Source organism: Onychomys torridus, chromosome 4 (assembly GCF_903995425.1).
Source record: "Onychomys torridus chromosome 4, mOncTor1.1, whole genome shotgun sequence".
In the NCBI taxonomy this organism is placed as follows: Eukaryota; Metazoa; Chordata; class Mammalia; order Rodentia; family Cricetidae; genus Onychomys; species Onychomys torridus.
The window spans coordinates 29,511,708-29,532,694 of NC_050446.1; the positions used below are offsets into that span (position 1 = coordinate 29,511,708).

A 20,987-nucleotide genomic window follows, 5' to 3' on the forward strand; every position below is an offset into this window, starting at 1 on the left:
AGAAAAGTGTTGGTGACTGACAGAATAAACGAACTTGTTTCTGAGAAAGTGAATTTGAAACGTGGATGCTCATCCTGCGCCCTCCGGTCTGGTTGCCAATGCAAATGAGTCAGAGGGCTTGCTTCAGACACTGAACTAATTGTGTAACTCTGCAACGGAAAGTGCCATTGGAGAGTACATGCTGACCTCACAGACGAAAAAAACTATTTAAAAGATGTGGAAACCAGATGTTTCAGCTGCATTCCAGCCGCTACTCGGAGAATTTCTCGTGGGCAGCCCCGACACTGTAAAACTGCTGCAACTGAAGATATGGTGGTGCTCCTTTGCTTATGGGTCCTGCTGTGGGAAGAGGCTCACGGATGGGGATTCAAGAATGGAATCTTTCATAACTCCATATGGCTTGGTAAGAAACTTCACTCACGAACTTCTTGTTGGGGATAACGATCCTTTGACATTGCAGAGGACTGACTCGAAGGAGTAAAAATTTCTAGCATGTTCAAAGCTAATGTTTTCACAGAAAATTCTTTAAAAAGAGAGACACTGACGGACATACCATTAAACAAAGGATGTTTGCATTTAAAACTTAAGGCTGTCCTTTTGCACAGTTCAACAAAAAGCAGGGGTTGTGATGTGTCATTGTGAAAATATATTTCAAGATTTTCAAAGTAGAGATGGTAGCTTACCGGTGAGTATTTCATTATGAAACTAAACCGCCAGTATAATAGATTTGGTTTATTATCATTATCACCATCATCATCATCATCATCATCATCATTATTATTATTATTATTTCAACTGCTTTCGAAGTGAGAGTTCAGGTAAGGCGGGAGACACAGAACTCCTACAGTGGTTCTCAACTCCAGGTACTCTGAGCTGCAGGGTACATCTTAATTTTTCTAACTGTCTTCAACTATTTTAACAAAACTAGAATGTGACACAGGAGAGAAAACAACAATGCCTTGTGCTTTCTGATGCATTCATCAGGCTTTGGTTCTGTGTGTCATGTAAGTACTTTCCTAGACCTGCGGTTAAATGAGGAAAGTTCTCTTTGTTGTCCTGTTAAATGGAAGGGATGGCTTAGGTTAAACACGAAAGAGGAACAATAGACCATGAAAAGACTATTAACACAGAAATGAGTGTCAACCCATTATAGCACTCAAAACAATACGAGAAACCTTATGATTCAAGTGGATGTTGCATTTTGTCCATTACTGTACTTAGTAGAGAAGAAAATTGTTTGATTGCTTGCTAGGGATTCATCTTATTCTTGCAGAGAATAAAGAAATAACGAAAAGGCAGAATTAACCTAGATCTTGGTTTTATGCTTGCTAGGCAACACATGATTGTAGACTGGTTTTCCCTTTCAGCAGAGTTCTCTTTGGTAGTAATTATAACCATGAGGATTTCATTAAAAAGCTGCATTTGAACGGCACAGCCTTGCTGCCTCTTTTTCCAGCCTGAGCCAGTAACTAGCTGCAGTGTGACCGTTTGGTCAAGATGGGTTCTGAAATGAATGTAGATGTGTGTACACAATCCAACTGGGGAAATGCATACATGCCTGTCAGAAATGGGGAAACACCATAGAGCTAGGCAGAATTAAAGTTGTATGGGAATATTTTGAAATGCTATCAAATTCTCCTGGGATCGAGTAACTTGAAGTCATTGTTTTTGTAATGAGTGTGTATGCTACAAAAATGTAAACGTGGATAAAAAGCAGTTCTGCCCCAGTGATAGAGAACAGCAAGCTGAAGCTTTGTTAAGGGCACACTGTGGATCAGGAGCTTGAGACGCCATCAACTGCTTCAGTCTGGAACACATGACTGACCAGTCAGCCCAGCACAAATTGTTCACAGTTGGTTAGGTCAATATAATATTTGTAACTGTTTAGGGAGAAAAGAAAGTTTGGTTTGAAGGGAGGGATCTGGTAGCAACTCTGAAGAACAGGACATTTGAACTCTGTGACTTCTAATTTCTTTTTCTTTTTCTTTTTTTTTTTTTGAGCTGAGGATCAAGCCCAGGGCCTTGCGCTTGCTAGGCAAGCGCTCTACCACTGAGCTAAATCCTCAACTCGACTTCTAATTTCTTAACAGCAACTTAACAAGAAAGGAACTGACAGACAAGAGATGTCAGTCAGTCAACATGGATCTTGAACATTGAAAACACAGGGAACAATTACTTTCAGTCTTTGTACTGAATCTGCCAAAGATGGGCAGGTTGCGTACCACAAGCTCCTAGTAGGGTGCACCAGCTATCACTATTCCTATTCACTAAATGGGGAAACTGAGGTTCAAGAAGTGATGCCTACAAGCTTGTCTAACTCCTCCCAGAAGAACCAGCAGATACCAGAACCCACAGGCCACCACTGTCATTTGCCAAAAGGAGAAAAAAAAGAAAACAGTTTTACAAATAAGTGATAGAGTAGGAAAATGAATAAAATATCATTTCTTTAGACACATGTTTCTTTTAAAAGCTAGAGTTTCATTGTACTAAATTTTGTCTTAATAGCTTAAAATTCTAAACCCAGAAATATTTTAAGTAACAAATAGTACTTTAAAACAATAATGGTCCTGCTTTTAAATTCCAAGTACTTGGGGGACTAAGGCAGGAAGATTGGGAGTTCCAGGCTAGCCTGGGATACATAGCAAAACTTTGCCTCAAAAACTGAATAAATGAATAAACAAACAAATACACACAAAAAATGCTTTGTTTATAATCATCCCTAGGCAGGCTCAAGTGTAGCGGTGCATGCCTTTAATCCTGGCACTCAAGAGGCCGGCAGATATCTATGAGTTTGAGACCAATCTGATCTACATAGTGAGTTCCAGGCCAGTCAGAACTAGAAAATGACATTGTCTCAAAAAACAAACAAACAAGAAACCAAAATAACTTCATATAGAATTGTTACTGAGCAAGAAGTTCTGTAATCACCAAGACTCAAGAGGCTGAAGCAGGACAATAGAGACTCCAAGGGAAGCATAGGTTACATAATGAGACCTTGCCATAATTGTTTCATTAACTGCCTTAGTTAAATTGTCAAATATCTACATCAAGAATTCTCAGTGTGTTTGCTCATAAGGCAAAATGGAATATTTAAGAAACTGAAATTATGCCACATCAAGTTTGTTGTTTCAGTTATAATAATGTAATTACCCAGACACATGCCATCAGTTTCCAATAGTTTCTTTTTTTTTGAAATTATTTTCTAAAACTCTCTTTGTTAATTTGTTAATCTCTCCCCAGAAATATATTTCATGTTTGGAGTAAAATATTAAGGAAACCAGTTTGAGGTTTTTTTTCAACAATTTTTTTCTAACTTTATTTTACTTTTATTTATTTTTTTTCAGAGCTGAGGACAGAACCCAGGGCCTTGCGCTTGCTAGGCAAATGCTCTACCACTGAGCTAAATCCCCAACCCCATTATTTTCTATATTCTTGGAGTACAGATAGATTTTTTCAATGTTTGAATTAACAATATTTATTTATTTATTTATTTTAATCTTATGTGCTTTGTTGTTCTGCGTGCATGTGTGTCTGTGTGAGGATGGTGGATCTCCTGGCTACAGACAGTTGGGAGCTGCCATGTGGGTGCTGGGAATTGAACCTGGGTCGTCTGGAAGAGCAGCCAGTGCTCTTAACCACTGAGTCATCGCCCCAGCCCCAACAACAAACAATATTTATAATAATTTAATTAAGCATGAATCTTTTTCTTCTACCAAAAGGCATAGTGTCTAAGATAAAGATACTTAGTTCAGTGTGGTGCCAAGCATTTTAATTTTCATAATTAAATGGCTGAGACAGGAGACTCACAAGTTCTAGACCATCCTGGGTTACATATCAAGACCCTACATAAAAAACAAAACCAAATTAAAAAAAAAAAAAACAGGGCTGGAGAGATTGCTCAGTGGTTAAGAGCACTGGCTGCTCTTCCAGAGACCATGAGTTCAATTCCCAGTAACCAGATGATGGCTCACAACCATCTGTAACTCCAGTCCCAGGGGATTCAATACCCTCTTTTGGACTCCTCAAACACTAGGTACACATGTGGTGCACAGACATACACGCAGAAAAAAAAATGTGTATATATAAATTTAAAAATTAATTTTAAAAAAGTGATAAATATAGCTTAGTTGCCCACACATGCATGTCTAAGTTCCTTGAGGGGACAGGACTTGATCCACACCACCTGGACAAAATCATCAAACTACGTGCATGAAGAATAAAACTGGAAATTAATGAGTGTATTGGGGCTTTGGCACATGAAGGACACCTGGGTAACAGGTGTTTATAAAGTGAAAAATCATCTCCACTGGTGATGATCTGATGTTGCTAGTATTTCCTGGTCTGTAAGTGTGGAATGTAAGCTCAGTTGGTAGAGTTCTTGCCTAGCATGCAAAAAATCCTGGTTGGATTCTCCAATACCACATAAAACCAAGAGTTACATGCCTGTAATCTCAGCAATCAGGAGGTAAAGGCAGGAAGATCCAAGTTCAAGGTCTTCCTCAGCTGCATAGCTAGTTAGAGGTCAGCCTGGGGCACATGAGAACTTGCACTAAAATACATGAGTAAATAAAAATAACAAATGGACTGTTGTCTTCTCTAAGTGATGGGCCTTTACCATATAATTTATAAGAACAGGATCCTTGGAGTCTAGAAAAACATGAAGCACAATCAGCATCCTTTCCCATCAAACTGTGGCAGAGTCAGTTTTAGTTTGAGGAAGAGAAATAGGAGTTGAATCAGGACATGTTTCTGGATTTGTGTCTTGCTGTGTGCTAAGGCATTCAAGAATTCACTGGGAACATCTCCACATTGGCCGACTGGGCAGATCAGTCTACAAAAGCTCAATAGTAATCTAGACAACTGGGAGGCACTGCTAGCACTAGGAGATAGATAAACTTGTGACTGTTGTCTGGGGAACCTCTTCACACTGTTTCTATGAAGACACCACTGCAGTCCCCAAACAATTCACTGAAACCGTGACCTATTGGAAGACAGTGCCTTGTCATCGCCTAAGATATGTTGGGGACAACATGTGAACAAACAAGTCAGAAAAAGTGGTTATAGATGCACCAGTTCTCTCTCTGCTGCCTTCAAATCCCTTTTCTTTGCTGCTCAGCTTGCTTGCTGAGGTTTCCGTCAGATTTCCCACTGTTAAAGTTCTTCACGGAATTCTCAGCTCTATCATTGTAATCATTCTCTCAGTGGACATGTCTGCCTTCCTTGTGAAGTCATTTTCACTGGTTTATTTTGCCTTCTAAGTTTCCTGCATCTAGTTCCTTCTTCTACCTTTCCAAGCTTTTATGACTTAAAGCCAAAAGATCATCAAAACTTTATTACTTGTGTTTAATCTAGAAATACAGTGTATTTTTTATTTAAAAAAAAAAACAAAAAACTTTCTTTCATGCTATCAGAAGCAATCTAAACTCCAGTCTTTACATGGCCTCTGTTCCCCCCGAAAATTCCCCCTTATTCTTTTTCTCCCCAAAGCTTTCTAACAATAAAAACTTAACTACCATGACAGCTGACCTAGAAATTTCTTTGGCAACAACATGTATCTGATGCAATCTTCCTGCTGGGGGAAATTTTCCTTTGTTCTGCAAGAATAGAGAATAGTGCACTGATGACATTTTGTAATTTCACAGAACAAGCAGCGGGTGTGTACCATCGAGAGGCTCGGGCTGGCAGATACAAGCTCACCTATGCAGAAGCCAAGACCGTCTGTGAATTTGAAGGTGGCCGCCTCGCCACCTACAAGCAGCTAGAAGCAGCCAGAAACATTGGTAACTAACTTGACAACAGTTTTTCTTCTTATTCATCCTTGGTGGGGGGTTCCACCTCTCCTGTAACCCTTATCAAGACTTTTCTCTCTAGCCCTCTGGGACTGCTCTGTTGTGGGACTATCTTTGCTTTCTGGGGATTCTCTCATTCCTTCTGCCTAGAGTCACAAGTTTCTAGTAACAGCGACTCATGGGGGCTGGGTACCACCCAGTGAGAACTAAGAAAGTAAAAGTCATGGTAGAGATACAGAGAGTTTGGGTAAGGAACAGACATGAAATTACCTGTCACAGCAAGCTTTATTAGGAGAGAGAGCCTCCTGACAACATCAGGGGCTACAGGGAGACATGGCTGGGACTTGAAAAGTTGCCGAACTAGAAAAAGAGACAGAGCATCATGCCAGAGAGAGCAAAATGAGGCCTCTGAGGGAGAGAGAGAAAGAGAACATTTCTTTAAAAGACCTGAAGAGAGCTTCAAGTGGAGAGTAGGTGAGATAGACAACCATAGACTCCTAGACAAGGATCTCAGTGGAAAAGGCCTTCGAGTCCTCGGAACATAGAAAGGTTTCAGATTTCCCTGGATTTCTAGGGGGACTCTGGGAAGCTCCACTCCCGTGATTTAGCCTGGCTTAGTGTATGTGACTCTGGGCACAGCAGTGAGCCAAGTACTAGACCTGACCACAACCTTACCTTGCCCCTTGCCGCTGTGAAGGGGTGGGGCTATAAGGCCACAGCACAGCGTGGCTCCTCAGTTCTCTGTCCCCAAGATTTCTAGGGGAGAGAGTCAGGAAGAGGTTCTACGGTCTAAAAATAAGCCCCGAAGAAAACCACCTTACCTTGGTCTCTTTGAAACACTATGTATTAACGTTACTGTAATTGATATTCACTTATAATATTGTTCTATCTTGACATGTGAATGTTGGTTTCCTCAGCCATTAAATTATGCAATTTTACAAATATTTACCTAGTAGGGGCCTCCATGACCACTAGGGCCATTAGAGTAACAATCAGAGGGATGAGAGAAGGTAGTTCTGTTCAGCGTGACTCAGTAGCTGGTGTTGGTTCAAATTTTGGGAGTCTGACCCTCAGTAGTTTATTTTAGGCATGTGTAAGCACATCACAATTGGTGATAATTAACCCATGTACACAACAAAGCCTAAGATGTGACTACATAGAAACCCTCTGTAAAGCACCTGTGACACCTTCCATAAAGAAAGGATCTATAGATTGACAAGCTCACAATGAGGGTCTGGGGGAGGATCCACTGTGGTCTCAGCCACATAGAGAGCACAAAAGACACCAGGATGTTAACCGCTTCTGTTCCCAGACTTCCCGCCGGAAAACAGGTTGTATATTGTTCTCTCTTTGAAGAGACAACCCTGTGTGTTTAACATTCCTAGTGTTTATCAGTGAGCACAATGACCTCTGTAACTCTCGCAGCAGTAGAAATGTTATAATTTAAGGAACTTTTCTCTTAGTTTTGTTGTTTTGTTTTGTTTTCAAGATAAGAGTACCACAATATAGCCCAGGCTGGCCTCAAACTTGTAATCTTCCTCATGCCTTGCTAATCTCGGGCTGGGATTACAGGTATGTACCCCCATGCCCAGGCATCTGTAAAAACATGTTTTGATGGGAAGAGAATGCATCTGTACTACTGTACCATGGATTAAAAACTGTTGAGACAAGCCAGGCTATGGTGGTTCACATATTTAATCTCAGCACTCAGGAGGCAAAGGCAGGCAGATCATGAGTTCAAGGCCAGCCTGGTCTACAAAGTAAGTTCCAGGACAGCCAGGGTTACACAGAGAAGCCCTGTCTTGAAGAAGAAAAAAAACTATAATCCTAGTAGCACTTCAGAGGTAAAGGCTGCAGCATTAGGTGTTCAAAGCTAATAAACTTGATTGTGCTTACAGGTTAATTACCAATTCCCTGTGCATTTTCCTACAGTGGTAGGAAAAAAAAAAAAAACTTGGAAGATGATGTCAAAAGACCTCCTGAAAACTCCAGCAACTAACTGCTGTGATTTGGGGGCGTTTGGTCAAATGGTTGGGTTTTTTTGTTTTGTTTTTGTGAATTTTGTCTGTTTGCTCTGAGTCAGTATCCCATGTAGCCCACATGGGTCTCAAATTCACTGCATAACTGAGGCTGGTGTGGAGTTAATCCTTCCTCAACTCCCCACTTCCAAAATCTTGGGACTACAAGTGTCACCATATGGCCCCAGCCTGAAACTTGCTTGTAGACCAGGACAGCCTTGAACTCACAGTTACCCCATCTTTCTCCGTCTCCCAAGTGGGATTAAAGATGTGTACCGCTATGCCTGGCTTCTACTATTTGCTTCTTCTACTAGAAAGCTGGCCCCCTCTCCTTTGAGCCCCCTTCAGGACTCCTTTCCTTATAGACAAATGCCTGGCAAAGCCCGCGCCATTATTACACTTTATCCCAGACAAACACACAGCTGTAAGTTATCCCACAGCTCCAGTAAGCTAGTGTTTTCAAGATCACCCCTGATAACCAGAATCCAAGGATGCTCAAGTCCTAAGGATCAAACCCAGGGCCAGGCCCTGCTGCACAGGCTCAGGCAGGCCACCACCAACTTACACCCACATCTCCTTTTTGTTTTAGTTGCTTGCTTGACTTTTATTAGGGTTTGTTTGTTTGTTTGTTTGTTTGAGGCAAGGTCTTGCTAGTCTCAAACTTGCGATTCTCCTGCCTCAGCCTCCTGAATACTGGTATTACAAACGTGAATACCCTGTATATTTTATGTTATTTATTTTATTTATTTATTTGTTTGTTTGGTTTGGTTTTTTGAGACAGAGTTTCTCTGTGTAGCTTTGTGCCTTTCCTGGAACTTGTTTTGTAGACCAGGCTGGGCTCGAATTTACAGAGATCTACCTAGCATTAAAGGTGTACACCACCACCACCCAGCCCCTGTATATTATAAATCAGAGATTATTTATAATATCTACCATACTGTAAACACTGTGTAAATATATTTCTGAGTCAATAACAACAAGAAAAATATTTTTACAAGTTTAAATGCATTTTTTTTTTTTCTGGTGGGGATTGAATTTTAGGGCCTCATGCATGAGAAGCATGTGCTCTACCACTGAGCCACAGCCCATCTCAGATGTAGATCTGTCAGGAAGTCACTTTGATTCCTAGTTGGTTGAATTCACAGACGGATGCCTAAGGGTTTTTCTCAAAGCCTCACTCAGTGTCCTCAGAGGACAGCTGGATGATCTGAAATCAGCTGGTTCTCATATTCCCCATGGAACTTAATCCTAGACTATGAGCATTTATTTTTGTTTTCAAATGGGACCACTAGCTAGCAGCAGCAGTCAGAATTGACGTTTTATAGGCAGGCTTGGTGGTGCTACACACCTGCAATCCTAATAGCAGTTCAGAGTGAAGGCAGGAGCCCTGGAGTTCAAGGTCAGCTTTTGCTACGTGGAGAGTTTGAGACCAGCCTGGGTTATATGAGATCATGCCTTAAGAAGAAAAAAAAAAAAAGGTAAGCCGAACATGGTGGCACACACCTTTAATCCCAGCACTCGGGAGGCAGAGGCAGGTGGATCTCTGTGAGTTCAAGGCCAGCCTGGCCTACAGAGTGAGTTCCAGAACAGCCAGGCCTGTTACACAGAGAAATCCTGTCTCAAAAAACAAAACACAAAAATGAAGAGGAAAAAATGAAGGGTGTATGTTTTGTTTGTATTCAAACTTCGGTTTGGTTTGGTGTTTTGTTTGTTTGTGGTGCTAGGAACTTAATCTAAGGCCCAATGCTTGGTACTCACTATGTAGCCTAGGCTGGCCTTGAACTTAAAATCCTGCTAATCTGTCTCCAGAGCACTACAATTGCAGGGGTTTCCCCATTCTACACAAAGTGGGTGGCTGCCTCCTCCTACCAGGCTGGAGACTTTTTTGGGTGAATCTATAAGCTTCTCTCCCTCTTTCAGGATTCCACGTGTGTGCTGCTGGATGGATGGCCAAGGGCAGAGTTGGCTACCCCATTGTGAAACCCGGGCCCAACTGTGGATTTGGGAAAACTGGTATTATCGATTATGGAATCCGGCTCAACAGGAGTGAGCGATGGGATGCCTATTGCTACAACCCACATGGTTTGTTCTTTGAAATGATAATTCTGTTTTTGCAAAAGCAGTTACACAAACAGCAGCAGCAAAGCAGTTACCTGCCAAGAGATTACTAAAAGGAAACAGCTTTTCCTTCTAAAAATGAGTGAATGCAGTGAAGATGATGATAAAATTCTCCCTACCATTCATAGGTCCTTCCTTGCTGGTCAGGTCATTGAATTGTGTTCCCTCACATATTCTCACTAAAGGAGAGTTACTCTTCATTCATGCTCCTGGAGAAAAGAGCAGACTCTTCTTTTCAGGTCTGTTCTCCCAGACAACAGAACAAAGTGTTATTTTTTATGTTCCAGAGCCCTTCCAACATTTGCTAACACATTGACGTGATGAGGAATTTCATATCTCAGTAGGAGAGTGCTAGCGACATTCTAGGCTCTGTCACAGCATTGCTTAATGGTCCTGACCATCGAAGAACAGCCTTGCGTGTCCACGAGCAACTTCTAGCTCAAAATGAAGTAGACTCCAAGTGAAAGAATTTTGCTTAGAACTGGATACTACACTCATTCAAAACAAGTACAGGCATTTATCACAGGACCATGACCAACAAGTCACTTTGGTTCTTTGCTTGGTTGGTTTGTTTGGGTATTGTTTTTGTTTTTGTTACTGCTGTTGCTGTTTGGGAGTTTTTGTTAATTGTTTGTTTTGCTTTGTTGTTGTGTGTGGGGTTTTTTGTTTGTTTGTTTTTGGTTTGTTGTTTTTTTTTTTTTTTGTCTTTGCTTTTTTAGACAGGGTTTCATTGTTCACCCCTGGCTATTGTGAAACTCACTATGTAGACCAGGCTGACCTCCACCTCAGAGTGCTGGGATTAAAGGTGTATGCCACCACACCAGTCCCAAATCAACTTGTACATACTTTAAACTTTTAGTCCTAGCCTATGCTATACTACCGTGTATTTAGTCATTGTTAATAATCATTGCCAGAGTCTAGAATAAAGCCAAGTATGGTGGTGCACACCTTTAATCTCAGCTGTTAGGAGGCAGAAGCAGGCAAATCTCTGGGAGTTCGAGGCCAGCCTGGTCTACAGAGTGAGTTCCTGGCCAGCCAAAGCTATATAGTGAGACCCTGCCTCAGAAAAACACAAACAACAAAGTCAAAGTATAGGAGAAATGAAGTGGTGTTAATGAAAGGGATCTTCCAGGATCCATTGTCCCCTAATAAGGATGCCATCTTAATTCACAAATCTTTATATATTACTGCCTTTTCTCATGGCAGCTTAGTACTTCTTAGTCTTGGCATATGTGCACAGAATCCTGGAAGAGTTGCTCTTTTCCAATAATCATGGCACTCAGCTTACTTTTTTAAAAAAAAAAAAAAAATTTTTTTGAGCTGAGGATTGAACCCTGGGCCTTGCTCTACCACTGAGCTAAGTCCCCAGCCCCTAAAAAAAATTTTAAATTTAAAGAAAATTTAGCCCGGTGGTGGTGGTGCATGCCTTTAATCCCAGCACTCGGAAGGCAGAGCCAGGTGGATCTCTGTGAGTTCAAGGCCAGCCTAGTCTACAGAGCAAGATCCAGGAAAGGCACAAAGCTACACAGGGAAACCCTGTCTCAAAAAACAAAACAAAAAAATTTTTTTTAAGAAATTATTAGCTATAAGCATATACAATATACTATGCAATCATATATTGTCATTTCTTTAGTATTTTATATAAAATAATATCTAAGTAAACCTTCTTTTCCTATTTCAGCAAAGGAGTGTGGTGGTGTCTTTACAGATCCAAAGCGAATTTTTAAATCTCCAGGCTTCCCAAATGAGTATGATGACAACCAGGTTTGCTACTGGCACATTCGGCTCAAGTACGGTCAGCGAATTCACCTGAGCTTTTTGGACTTTGACCTTGAACATGATCCAGGCTGCCTGGCTGACTATGTAGAAATATATGACAGCTATGATGATGTCCATGGCTTTGTAGGAAGGTAGGTAATGCTTCCCTGCCCAGGCTGATAGGAGAACTTCCAGTGTTTATCTGATGCTTCTTTAGTTTTCTCTCCCCTGTTCCTATGATATTGTTGATGCTCAGTATTTCTACTCTCTCCAGCAGAAAGTAATGTTTTTCCTCTTCCTTCTCCTCTTCTTCCTTTCCAGCCATCTTCATCTCTTCTTTATCAGGGGAGCTGGGATTGCAGGCTGGCCTTGAACTCATGTTGTAGTTCAGATGGGCCTTGAGCCTCCACCTCCAAAGTGCTGGGGTTACAGGCATGCTTCATCCCACCCCCAATCGCACCCCTTTGTTTCCATATAACTCACCTACAAAGATTTTCCTGAGTTGGCTGTGCCTACAACGATTACAAAAGCCGTGAAGCTGCCTTTGATTGTTGACTTACAAAACGTCATTGTCTAGTTTACAGTCATGGGGAATGAAATTCCTGTTAAAATGTTCAAGTCTGTCTCTCCCTCTCTCACTTCCATTTTGTGTACACAGAGAGTTTTCTGTAGCCCAAGCTAGCCTCAAACTCACTATGTAAAAGAGAATGACTTTGAACCTGTTTCTTCTGTGTCCACCTCCCAAGAATTGGGGTCACAGGCATATGACACCATGCCTGGTTTATTAGATGCTAGGGATGGAAACCAGGACCTTGGACATGCAAGATAACCATTCTACCAACTGAAATACATCCCCTGCCAACTTCCCATATTTTTTAACAGGCTTAGACATAGTCTTTTTGTGTTTCCCACCCCAATTTGGGCAGGTGGGAAAGTAGGGATCTTGTGCTGTAGCAGGCCAAATGACTGTAGTGATATTCAGATCCGCCACAGGTGCAGTATACTCACTGTGGTCTGTGTATTCATCTGAGAGTTAGGATTTTGACGTTGAAGATGATCCAGATTTCTTGGCTAACTTAGAACTCATGGAAATCTTCTTGTCTCAGCCTCCTGAGTGCTGGGATTATGGGTGTGATCCAAGATGCCCTGTGTCAGTCCTGAGATTCACTAGAGAAAAATCAGTTCCAGCACTGTAGGCCAAATTTGAAACAAGCTTTACTAAAATATTACAAACTGACAAAGATGGACTTTGGTCAGGATGACTCTTAGAAATACCCCAGCTGAGTGCCCCCTAGACACGTGTTGTCGGGGCTTTTATGAACAAAATTCAGAAGCCACCGTACTTTCCTATGAAGCTGTATTGTTATTTTTCCAAGAACTACAACTCCCAGCAGCCCAGGAACCTAGTTACCTGGTCCTTGCCAATGTGGATTTTATAACTACAACTCCCAGCATTCCAGAAAGTTATCTGGTTCTTGGGCAGGTGGAGTTTACAGGTTAATTTTGGATCTTACACCTGCTCCAATATCTTCATATAGTTTAAATTTTGAATGTCTTACAAAACATTTCTAAACTGACATATATAATCAGGTGTTTTATAATCCAAGTCCCATTTAATAACCTGTATTATTACTTATCAATGGATTATAACACTTACTAATTTTCTACCGTACATGGCGGGAATTTAGTAAAAGAACCCAGAAGAGGGAGCAGTTCAAAATGGCAGGCTCAATTATTTCACTTTGTCTATGGTAGGATCTCTGTATGGAGCCCAGGGTGACCAGGAGTTCACTGTGTAAATCCAGGTCATCCTGAACCCTCAGTTCTCCTGCCAACTGGGATTGAGGTGTGCACACCCACACTCAACTCAGGCCCAATCAGTTTTCATATTACATTGAAATGTGGAACTTTAAAACCATTAAAAATGGGGATTTCTTGCATAAACTATGGGGATTTTTGACTGAAAGTATGCATAACAAAAAATAAAGAAGACTGAGAGGTGAGAACTTTTTGGAACAGGAAATGCAGCCAACTTCATTTTTCTTAAGTATTCCTAGTATTCATGAAGCCCTGAATTTGATCCTTGGTACCCTAGCATGCAGTTGAGCACATATACATAGACACACATAAAGCATCCCTTGAGCTTGGAATTAGTTGATGTTTTAATTCTAAAATAAACTACAGACCTAAATAAAATCATATAGTACTATTTTCAGGGGTTTTTTAATAAGGCTTATTATTTATTTTATTTATCCATGTAATTTTCCATTATTGTATACTCATCCTTTCTCTGGAATTACTGTAGTTTTAAAAAGCTATAAAACCTATGTATTTTAAAATAATTCATAAAGAAATTATTTCCAGTCATGATTCAGAATAAAAACAAAATCTTATACCAATAGGGTCTATAGTTAGATATTTCATACCTTTCTTTTTTTTAATGTTTATCCTATAGGTTATAATAATACCATCAAGGAAACACCCACACCTCCCATCATTACAAAACCCTGAGAGTAAAGACGGGAACCAAGAACAGGGTACCAGGAAGTGGTCTACCATGGACCCCAAGCCCACTCCTCACAAAATTCAATGTTAAGAAGAAACTAGTGCTAGGGTTGGAATTTCATTAGTAGAGTGTCAAGTGCAGAAAGCCCTGGGTTTGAGTACCAGCACCCCACAAAACTGGACCTGGCAGTGCATGCCTGTGATCCCAGTATTTAGAAAGTAAAGGGCAGAGGCAGAAGTTCAAGGCTCTCCTCAGGTAGCAGCTGAGCTTCTATTTGTTTATTGAGACAGGTTCTCACTACGTAGCCCTGGCTGGCCAGAAACTCTATGTAGACCAAACTGGGCTGAAACTCCCAGAGATCTGTCTGCCCCTACCTATACCTATGGCTAGGCTTAAAGGTGTGGGCCATCATTCCTGGCACTAATTTGACTTTTCAAGCCAACCTGGATACAAGAGACCCTGCCTCAGATAAATAAATAAAACTTGAAAAAAACTATTATCCAGAAACAATTTTCTTTATCTTCCAAGTGAATTCACATTCTCTGCTGAGCAAGTAGTTTTACAATTTCTTAAAAGAGAAAGGCTACAAACATCTTACAAATCTAATTAAGACTGTGAGACTGGGTATTATAACACACCCTTTAAGTCCAGTACTCAAGTGGCAAAGGAAGGCGGATCTCTATGAGTTCAAGGCTAGTCTGGTCTACATAGTGAGTCTACATCCTTTTCTATCCTTACAAATCCATGTTTAAAAAGGAAGGAAGGAAGGAAAGAAGGAAGGAAGGAAGGAAGGAAGGAAGGAAGGAAGGAAGGAAGGAAGGAAGGAAAAGGAAGGGAAAGGAAAGGAAAGGAAAGGAAAGGAAAGGAAAGGAAAGGAAAGGAAAGGAAAGGAAAGAAGGAAAAGGGAAGAAAGAGAGAGAGAGAGAAAGGAAGGAAGGAAGGAAGGAAGGAAGGAAGGAAGGAAGGAAGGAAGAAAGAAAGTATCCCAGCATTAGGAGGCAGGGGCAAGCAGTCCTCTGTGAGTTCTAGGCCAGCCTAGCCAGCCTTGTCTACATAGTGAGTTCTAGGCCAGCCCAGCCAGCCTTGTCTACATAGTGAGTTCTAGGCCAGCCAGGGCTACATAAATGAGACCCTAGCTAAAAAAAAAAAAAAAAAAAAAAAAAAAACTTTTTTTTTTTGGTTAGGAAAAATTTGTGGGGAATAAAGTATTTTGTCATAAATAAGAGCCATTTCAGTAGTTGTGTGCTTCTTCTGTGGGTGTGACTTCTCTTTTCTAAAAATTCTCTTTCAGATACTGTGGTGATGAACTTCCAGAAGACATCATCAGCACAGGTAAAACCGAAATTGCAGCAAAATGTCCCTTTGCTTTTTCATAGTGCCCTCAAAGTCATGATATTTCATGCACCTTTTAAACCTGAGAGAGCTAAGCATAGAGCCATGCCAGTTTTCATTCTAAAAATTTTGAGCAACTCTGTGATCAAAATGGTGTGTGTGTGGACAGTTTTCATTGGCAGGCATCAGCTGGAAGCCACGAGTCCCTGAGAACTGCTGTTGGCATCCCCAGGGGTCTGTAGCAGCAATAAATGAGTGGGAACTGGCACTGAGCTCAGTAGGAGAGTACTCGGTTTGCGCATGCAGTAGCCCTAGATTTGATTCCCAGCACAGTAAATAATAATAATAACAATAACAATCATAGTAGCTGGAAATATTCACTGATAAAAGACCTAAGCGAATTATCAAGTAGTTAAACACAGCGTCCATCATAGTAAAGGATGGCATTGTTTGTACCCCATTTCTATCTCAGTCCAACAGTCCTTACAGCTCCTTGTACTTTCAGTAGCCATTGCATAAGGAAAGGAAAGTGCTGGCTAGACGGCCATAAGGTTTCTTTATTGGCAACCACAGGGAACTTTTAGTATCCTAATTTAATGTAAATCTCAAAAGGCTGGATATAATAGGCAATGCTTGCTAAATCACACATGCACCCAGAGTTATTCTGTATGCTTATGCCCATTAAAAATGTCCTCATAGTAACATAAGTTGATCACAATGGGCAATATCACTCTTTAACTTACCTTAAACTGCTCTTGAAATTTTTTTTTTTTTTTTTTTTTTTGTCTTTTTGGGTTTTTTTTTTTGAGACAGGGTTTCTCTTCGTAGTTTTGGTACCTGTCCTGGATCTCGGTCTGTAGACCAGGCTGGCCTCGAACTCACAGAGATCCGCCTAGGCTCTGCCTCCCAGTGCTGGGATTAAAGGCGTGCACCACCACCTCCCGGCTAAAATTTTTATTTTTAGCTAAAACCTTTGTTTTCTCGGAAGTCTCTGTTTTCTTTCTCTTTCCAGCGCCAGGACTTGGCATTCTGATAGGTTCTGTTTTCTCTCCAAGTCATAAAATTATCACGATACTTCACACCTAAGAGCAGCAGCACCCCAGACACTGGCAGTGCTGAGTCCTTTTTAATGGCCTCCCACACTCCGCCTTGCAGTGCTCTCAGTTCTGAGGTGTCATTTTTACAAGCTGTGAAGCTCTCTACTCCATCCTTGAATGATGACTGTCCAAACCTTATTAATTTGTTACTGTTACAATCTTCCCAAGAAAGGAAACTCACTATAAAACTCTTATTTCTCTTATCTCAAGGACATATTTTATGTTAACAGAAAATTGGAACAAGGTTGGCCTAGCTTTAGTGCTTTATGAGGGAGTTGGAGCATAAAAATTTTCCTTAAAAAACCAACAGCAGAAACCAGGCGGTGGTGGCACTCGCCTTTTCTCAGCACTTGGGAGGCAGAGCCAGGTGGATCTCTGTGAGTTTAAGGCCAGCCTGGGCTACCAAGTGAGTTCCAGGAAAGGCGCAAAGCTACACAGGGAAACCCTGTCTCAAAAAACCAAAAAACAAACAAACAAACAAACAAAAAACCCCAACAGCAGAGCTGGGTGTGGAAGCATGGAAGCAGAGGCAGGAGGATCATCCAGGAATTTGAGGCTAGCCTGGGTTACATAATGACTCCCAGGGCTACCTAGTGAGATTCTGACTCAAAAATCATGACAAAAAGCATGCATGGGAAGACAGTCTATTTGTCCCAAACAATTAACTTACAGCACTGGGGTTTTTAGAATACTTTATTTCTAGCAGCTCTTTATTAGGTTATTTGTATTTTGTTTATAAGATTGTTCTTTGTACATTAGAGATGCTATTTTCTCTTGTTTTGGCTTCCTCTACCACCTAGTAATTTTAAAACAGGTTCCCAACTAGATTGGCCTCAAAATCTATGGTGGAGGCATGTGCCAGCCAGCACACCTGGCCCTAAGTTTGCTTCTTGATAATGCAAGGCTTATTGCTCCCCATCGCTTGAATGACTGTTGTGCTCTTATGAGTCTGGGGATCAGCCCATAAGGAGAATTTATTTTTCCTGTGGTGCTAGGGATCAAATCCAGAGCCTCAGCATGCTAGGCAAGCACCTCATTTTAAAATTTTATTTATGTGTTTCATTTCGTTTTGAGGGGCAGAACAGTGCAGGAGCACTGCGTCCTGGAGAAACTTCTAAAACAGAAAAGACATTTCCCACGTGAGATTAGAGGCCCAGAATTAAATATAAAAGTCACTCGATAGGCGGTGGTGTCACACGCCTTTAATCCCAGCACTCAGGAGTCAGAGGCAGGCGAATCCCTGAGTTCAAGGCCAGCCTGGTCTACAGAGGGAGTTCCAGGGCAGCTACACAGAGAAACCTTGTCTCAAAAATCAAGTCCCTCCAGTGGCTTCACTGGGCTGGGCAACTACAGACTGTAACCCTTTAGCATCTCCATCTAACTCCGCAGTCTTATTCACATCTTCTATGTATTCTTTTGTGAGATGATAAGTCGTTGACTTGTCAGCCAAGTCAGGCTGGAGTAACCTCTTGGTTCCTGTGTGTGCCTCCCCCTCCACAGGAAATGTCATGACCTTGAAGTTTCTGAGCGATGCATCCGTCACTGCTGGAGGCTTCCAGATTAAATATGTCACAGTGGAGCCCGCATCCAAATCCAGCCAAGCCAAAAATATAAGTACTACTGGAAATAAAAAGTTCTTACCTGGAAGATTCAGCCATCTATAAAAAATTTTTCAGGAGATGTTCAAACATTCATGTTTGTAGCTTTTGGATTTTCTTTGTTCTCACTTTTGTATTTTTATTATTAACATGTATTTATTATTTTTCCAAATGTGAAAGCAATATGTAATCGTGGGGAAAAATTGAAAAATACAGCAAACGGGCTGGAGAGATGGCTCAGCAGGTAAAAGCACTGACTGCTCTTCCAAAGGACCTGGAGCTCAAATTCCAGCACCCACATGGGCAGCTTACAATTGTCTGCAACTCTAAGATCTGACACCCTCACACAGACATATATGCGGGCAAAACACCAGTGCACATATAATAAAAATAAATAAATTATTTTTTAAAGAAGAAAAATACAGAAAACTTCAAATGAGTAAAAAAAAACTCATAATTCTACTACACAGAAATAACTAGTATTAAGATTTTTCAATGTTTGTCTTTCAATTGTTTTTCTACTTGTAGCATATGTATATATGTAACTATATGTATTTGTATTTGAATTTTGTCGTTCTGCACTATGTACAATTTTATAACCTAATATTTTTAATGTTAACATTTATAGCTTGAGCAATTCCCAAGATCACTGAGTTTTCTACAAACTGGGACTTTGAGAAGCTGTAAATATCCCCTAGTATGATTGTTTCCTGCTTTATTTAAGCTAAATCCATATTGGGATTTCAGATTGTTTTCATAAAAATTGCTGTAATAAATACTCTTGGACATAAATATATTGCAGGTCTTTGATTTTATGGGGACATAGGTCTAGATGAAGAAATATGAATCAGAAGCCAATTAAAAATAAAATTTTTCCTTTTTAAAGGTTATTTATTGAGTGGTGTGTGAATGTGTGTGGTGTGTGTGTGTGTGTGTGTGTACATGCTCGAGCACATCATGTGCATGTGCATGCAGGAGCCTGTGGAAGTCAAAAGAGGATCAGATTCTATGAAACTAGAATTACAGTCAGTTGTGAGCTGCCATATGGGTTCTGGGACCCAAACACAGGTCCTCCAAAAGTGCAGCAAATGTTTTTAACCACTGAGCCACCTCTCCAGGCCCAGAACTTCTCTCTCTCTCTTTTTTTTTTTTTAGGAAAAAAAAAGACACAACAATGTAGTTTGGTTGGCAGTTTGGCCTTTAGCTCTCTCTGGGTTCCTTGGAGGGTCCTACAAACAAGGTAGTCAGCCTGAGTGACTCATGTGGCCTGGTGTGTTGGGCCTAACACAGAAGCTAAAGCCAAGCAGTAGCCTCCTGTGATTCTCATTTAACATAAGAGCATGCCCAGTAAGAGGTTAGATATTCCAGGGCTGGAAGGTAGTTCAGAAGTTAGAGGCAGAGACTCCTCTTGCAGAGGACCCTCATTCAGTTCCTAACATCTATATCAGATGGGTCAGAACTACTTTGTAACTCCAGTTCTAGGATATCCAGAGCTTCTGTAGGCACCCACACTTATGTGCATCTATCTACTTATAGACACATACATAATTTAAGGAGCTGGAAATGTGGTTCAACAGTTAAGAACACTGGCTGCTTCTCCAGAGGACCTGGGTTCAATTCCCTGTAACCACATGGCAGCTCACAATCATCCGCAGCTTTAGTCCCAGAGGGTCTGATGTCCTCTGAGGACACCATGTATACAAAGACACCTGCAGGGATAAAAACAAACAAATATCACATAAGCAAAATAGAAGCCGGGTGTGGTGGCACACACCTGTATTCCCAGCATGCAGGAGGCAGAGGCAGGCAGATCTCTGAGTTCAAAGGCCAGCCTGGTCTACAGAATGAGTTCCAGGACATCCAGGGCTACACAGAGAAACTCTGTCTTTAAAAAAAAGAAAGGAAGGAAAGAAGGAAGGAAGGAAGGAAGGAAGGAAGGAAGGAAGGAAGGAAGGAAAGAAAGAAAGAAAGAAAGAAAGAAAGAAAGAAAGAAAGAGGAAGAGAGAAAGAAAGAAAGAGAGAAAAGAGAAAGAGACCATAACTAGTTCCAGGATGCACCTGCTATACAGGCATACATGGGGCAAAACTCTCATACACATAAAAAATAATTTATTTTTATTTTATGTGCATTAGTGTTTTGCCTACATATATGTAAGGGTGTCAAATTCCCTGGAACTAACTGGAGTTATAGAGAGTTGTGAGCTGCCATGTGGGTTCTGGGAATTGAACCTGGGTCCTCTAGAAGAGTAGTCAGTGCTCTTAACTACTCCAGCCCCAAATTTTAAAAAAATTTTAAAGAGGGACATGGAGATTGCTCAGTGGTTAAGAGGTTCCAGGTTCAATCCTCAGCATCCACATGGTGTTTCACAACTGTCCATCATTCCAGTCCCAAGATATACATGATATATAGATATACATGTGAGCAAAACATGCACACACACACACACACACACACACACACACACACACACACACACACAATAAATGAAATAAACCTAAAAACTATTTTAAAAGCTGGATATGGTTGTGCATTCCTTTAATCTCAGCACCCAGTGGGCAGAGAGGCAAAGGATTTCTATAACTTTGAGGCCAGCCTAGTCTATGTAGTATGCACCAGGATATCTAGGGCTACATAGTGAGAACTTGTCCAACAGGGTGGCGGTGGGGGACAGAGAGAGAAACAGAGAGAGACAGAACAGAGAGGAGATTAGATTCAGCTGTAAAGAAAGCTCTTTTTTGTGATACCTCCAAGGCAACTGGTTGTGGCAAGA

The 20,987-nt window shown here is 41.0% G+C and overlaps 1 protein-coding gene across 1 annotated transcript; it reads left to right on the forward strand.

Annotated features, from left to right (window-relative positions):
• Positions 1-245: 245 nt before the first annotated feature.
• Positions 246-18,447, forward strand: Tnfaip6 (TNF alpha induced protein 6). The gene is made up of 6 exons (XM_036186658.1): positions 246-403; positions 5,643-5,780; positions 9,728-9,889; positions 11,607-11,835; positions 15,481-15,521; positions 18,119-18,447. Exons 1-6 carry the CDS (start codon positions 310-312, stop codon positions 18,280-18,282), a joined length of 828 nt encoding a protein of 275 aa, XP_036042551.1. The 5' UTR covers positions 246-309; the 3' UTR covers positions 18,283-18,447.
• The last annotated feature ends 2,540 nt before the right edge of the window (positions 18,448-20,987 follow it).

Coding starts and splice junctions, on each gene's coding strand:
- Tnfaip6 (XM_036186658.1), top strand. CDS start 310: ATGGTGGTGCTCCTTTGCTTATGGGTCCTGCTGTGGGAAGAGGCTCAC. Junction 404..5,642: donor TCATAACTCCATATGGCTTG/GTAAGAAACTTC, acceptor GTAATTTCACAG/AACAAGCAGCGGGTGTGTAC. Junction 5,781..9,727: donor AGAAGCAGCCAGAAACATTG/GTAACTAACTTG, acceptor TCCCTCTTTCAG/GATTCCACGTGTGTGCTGCT.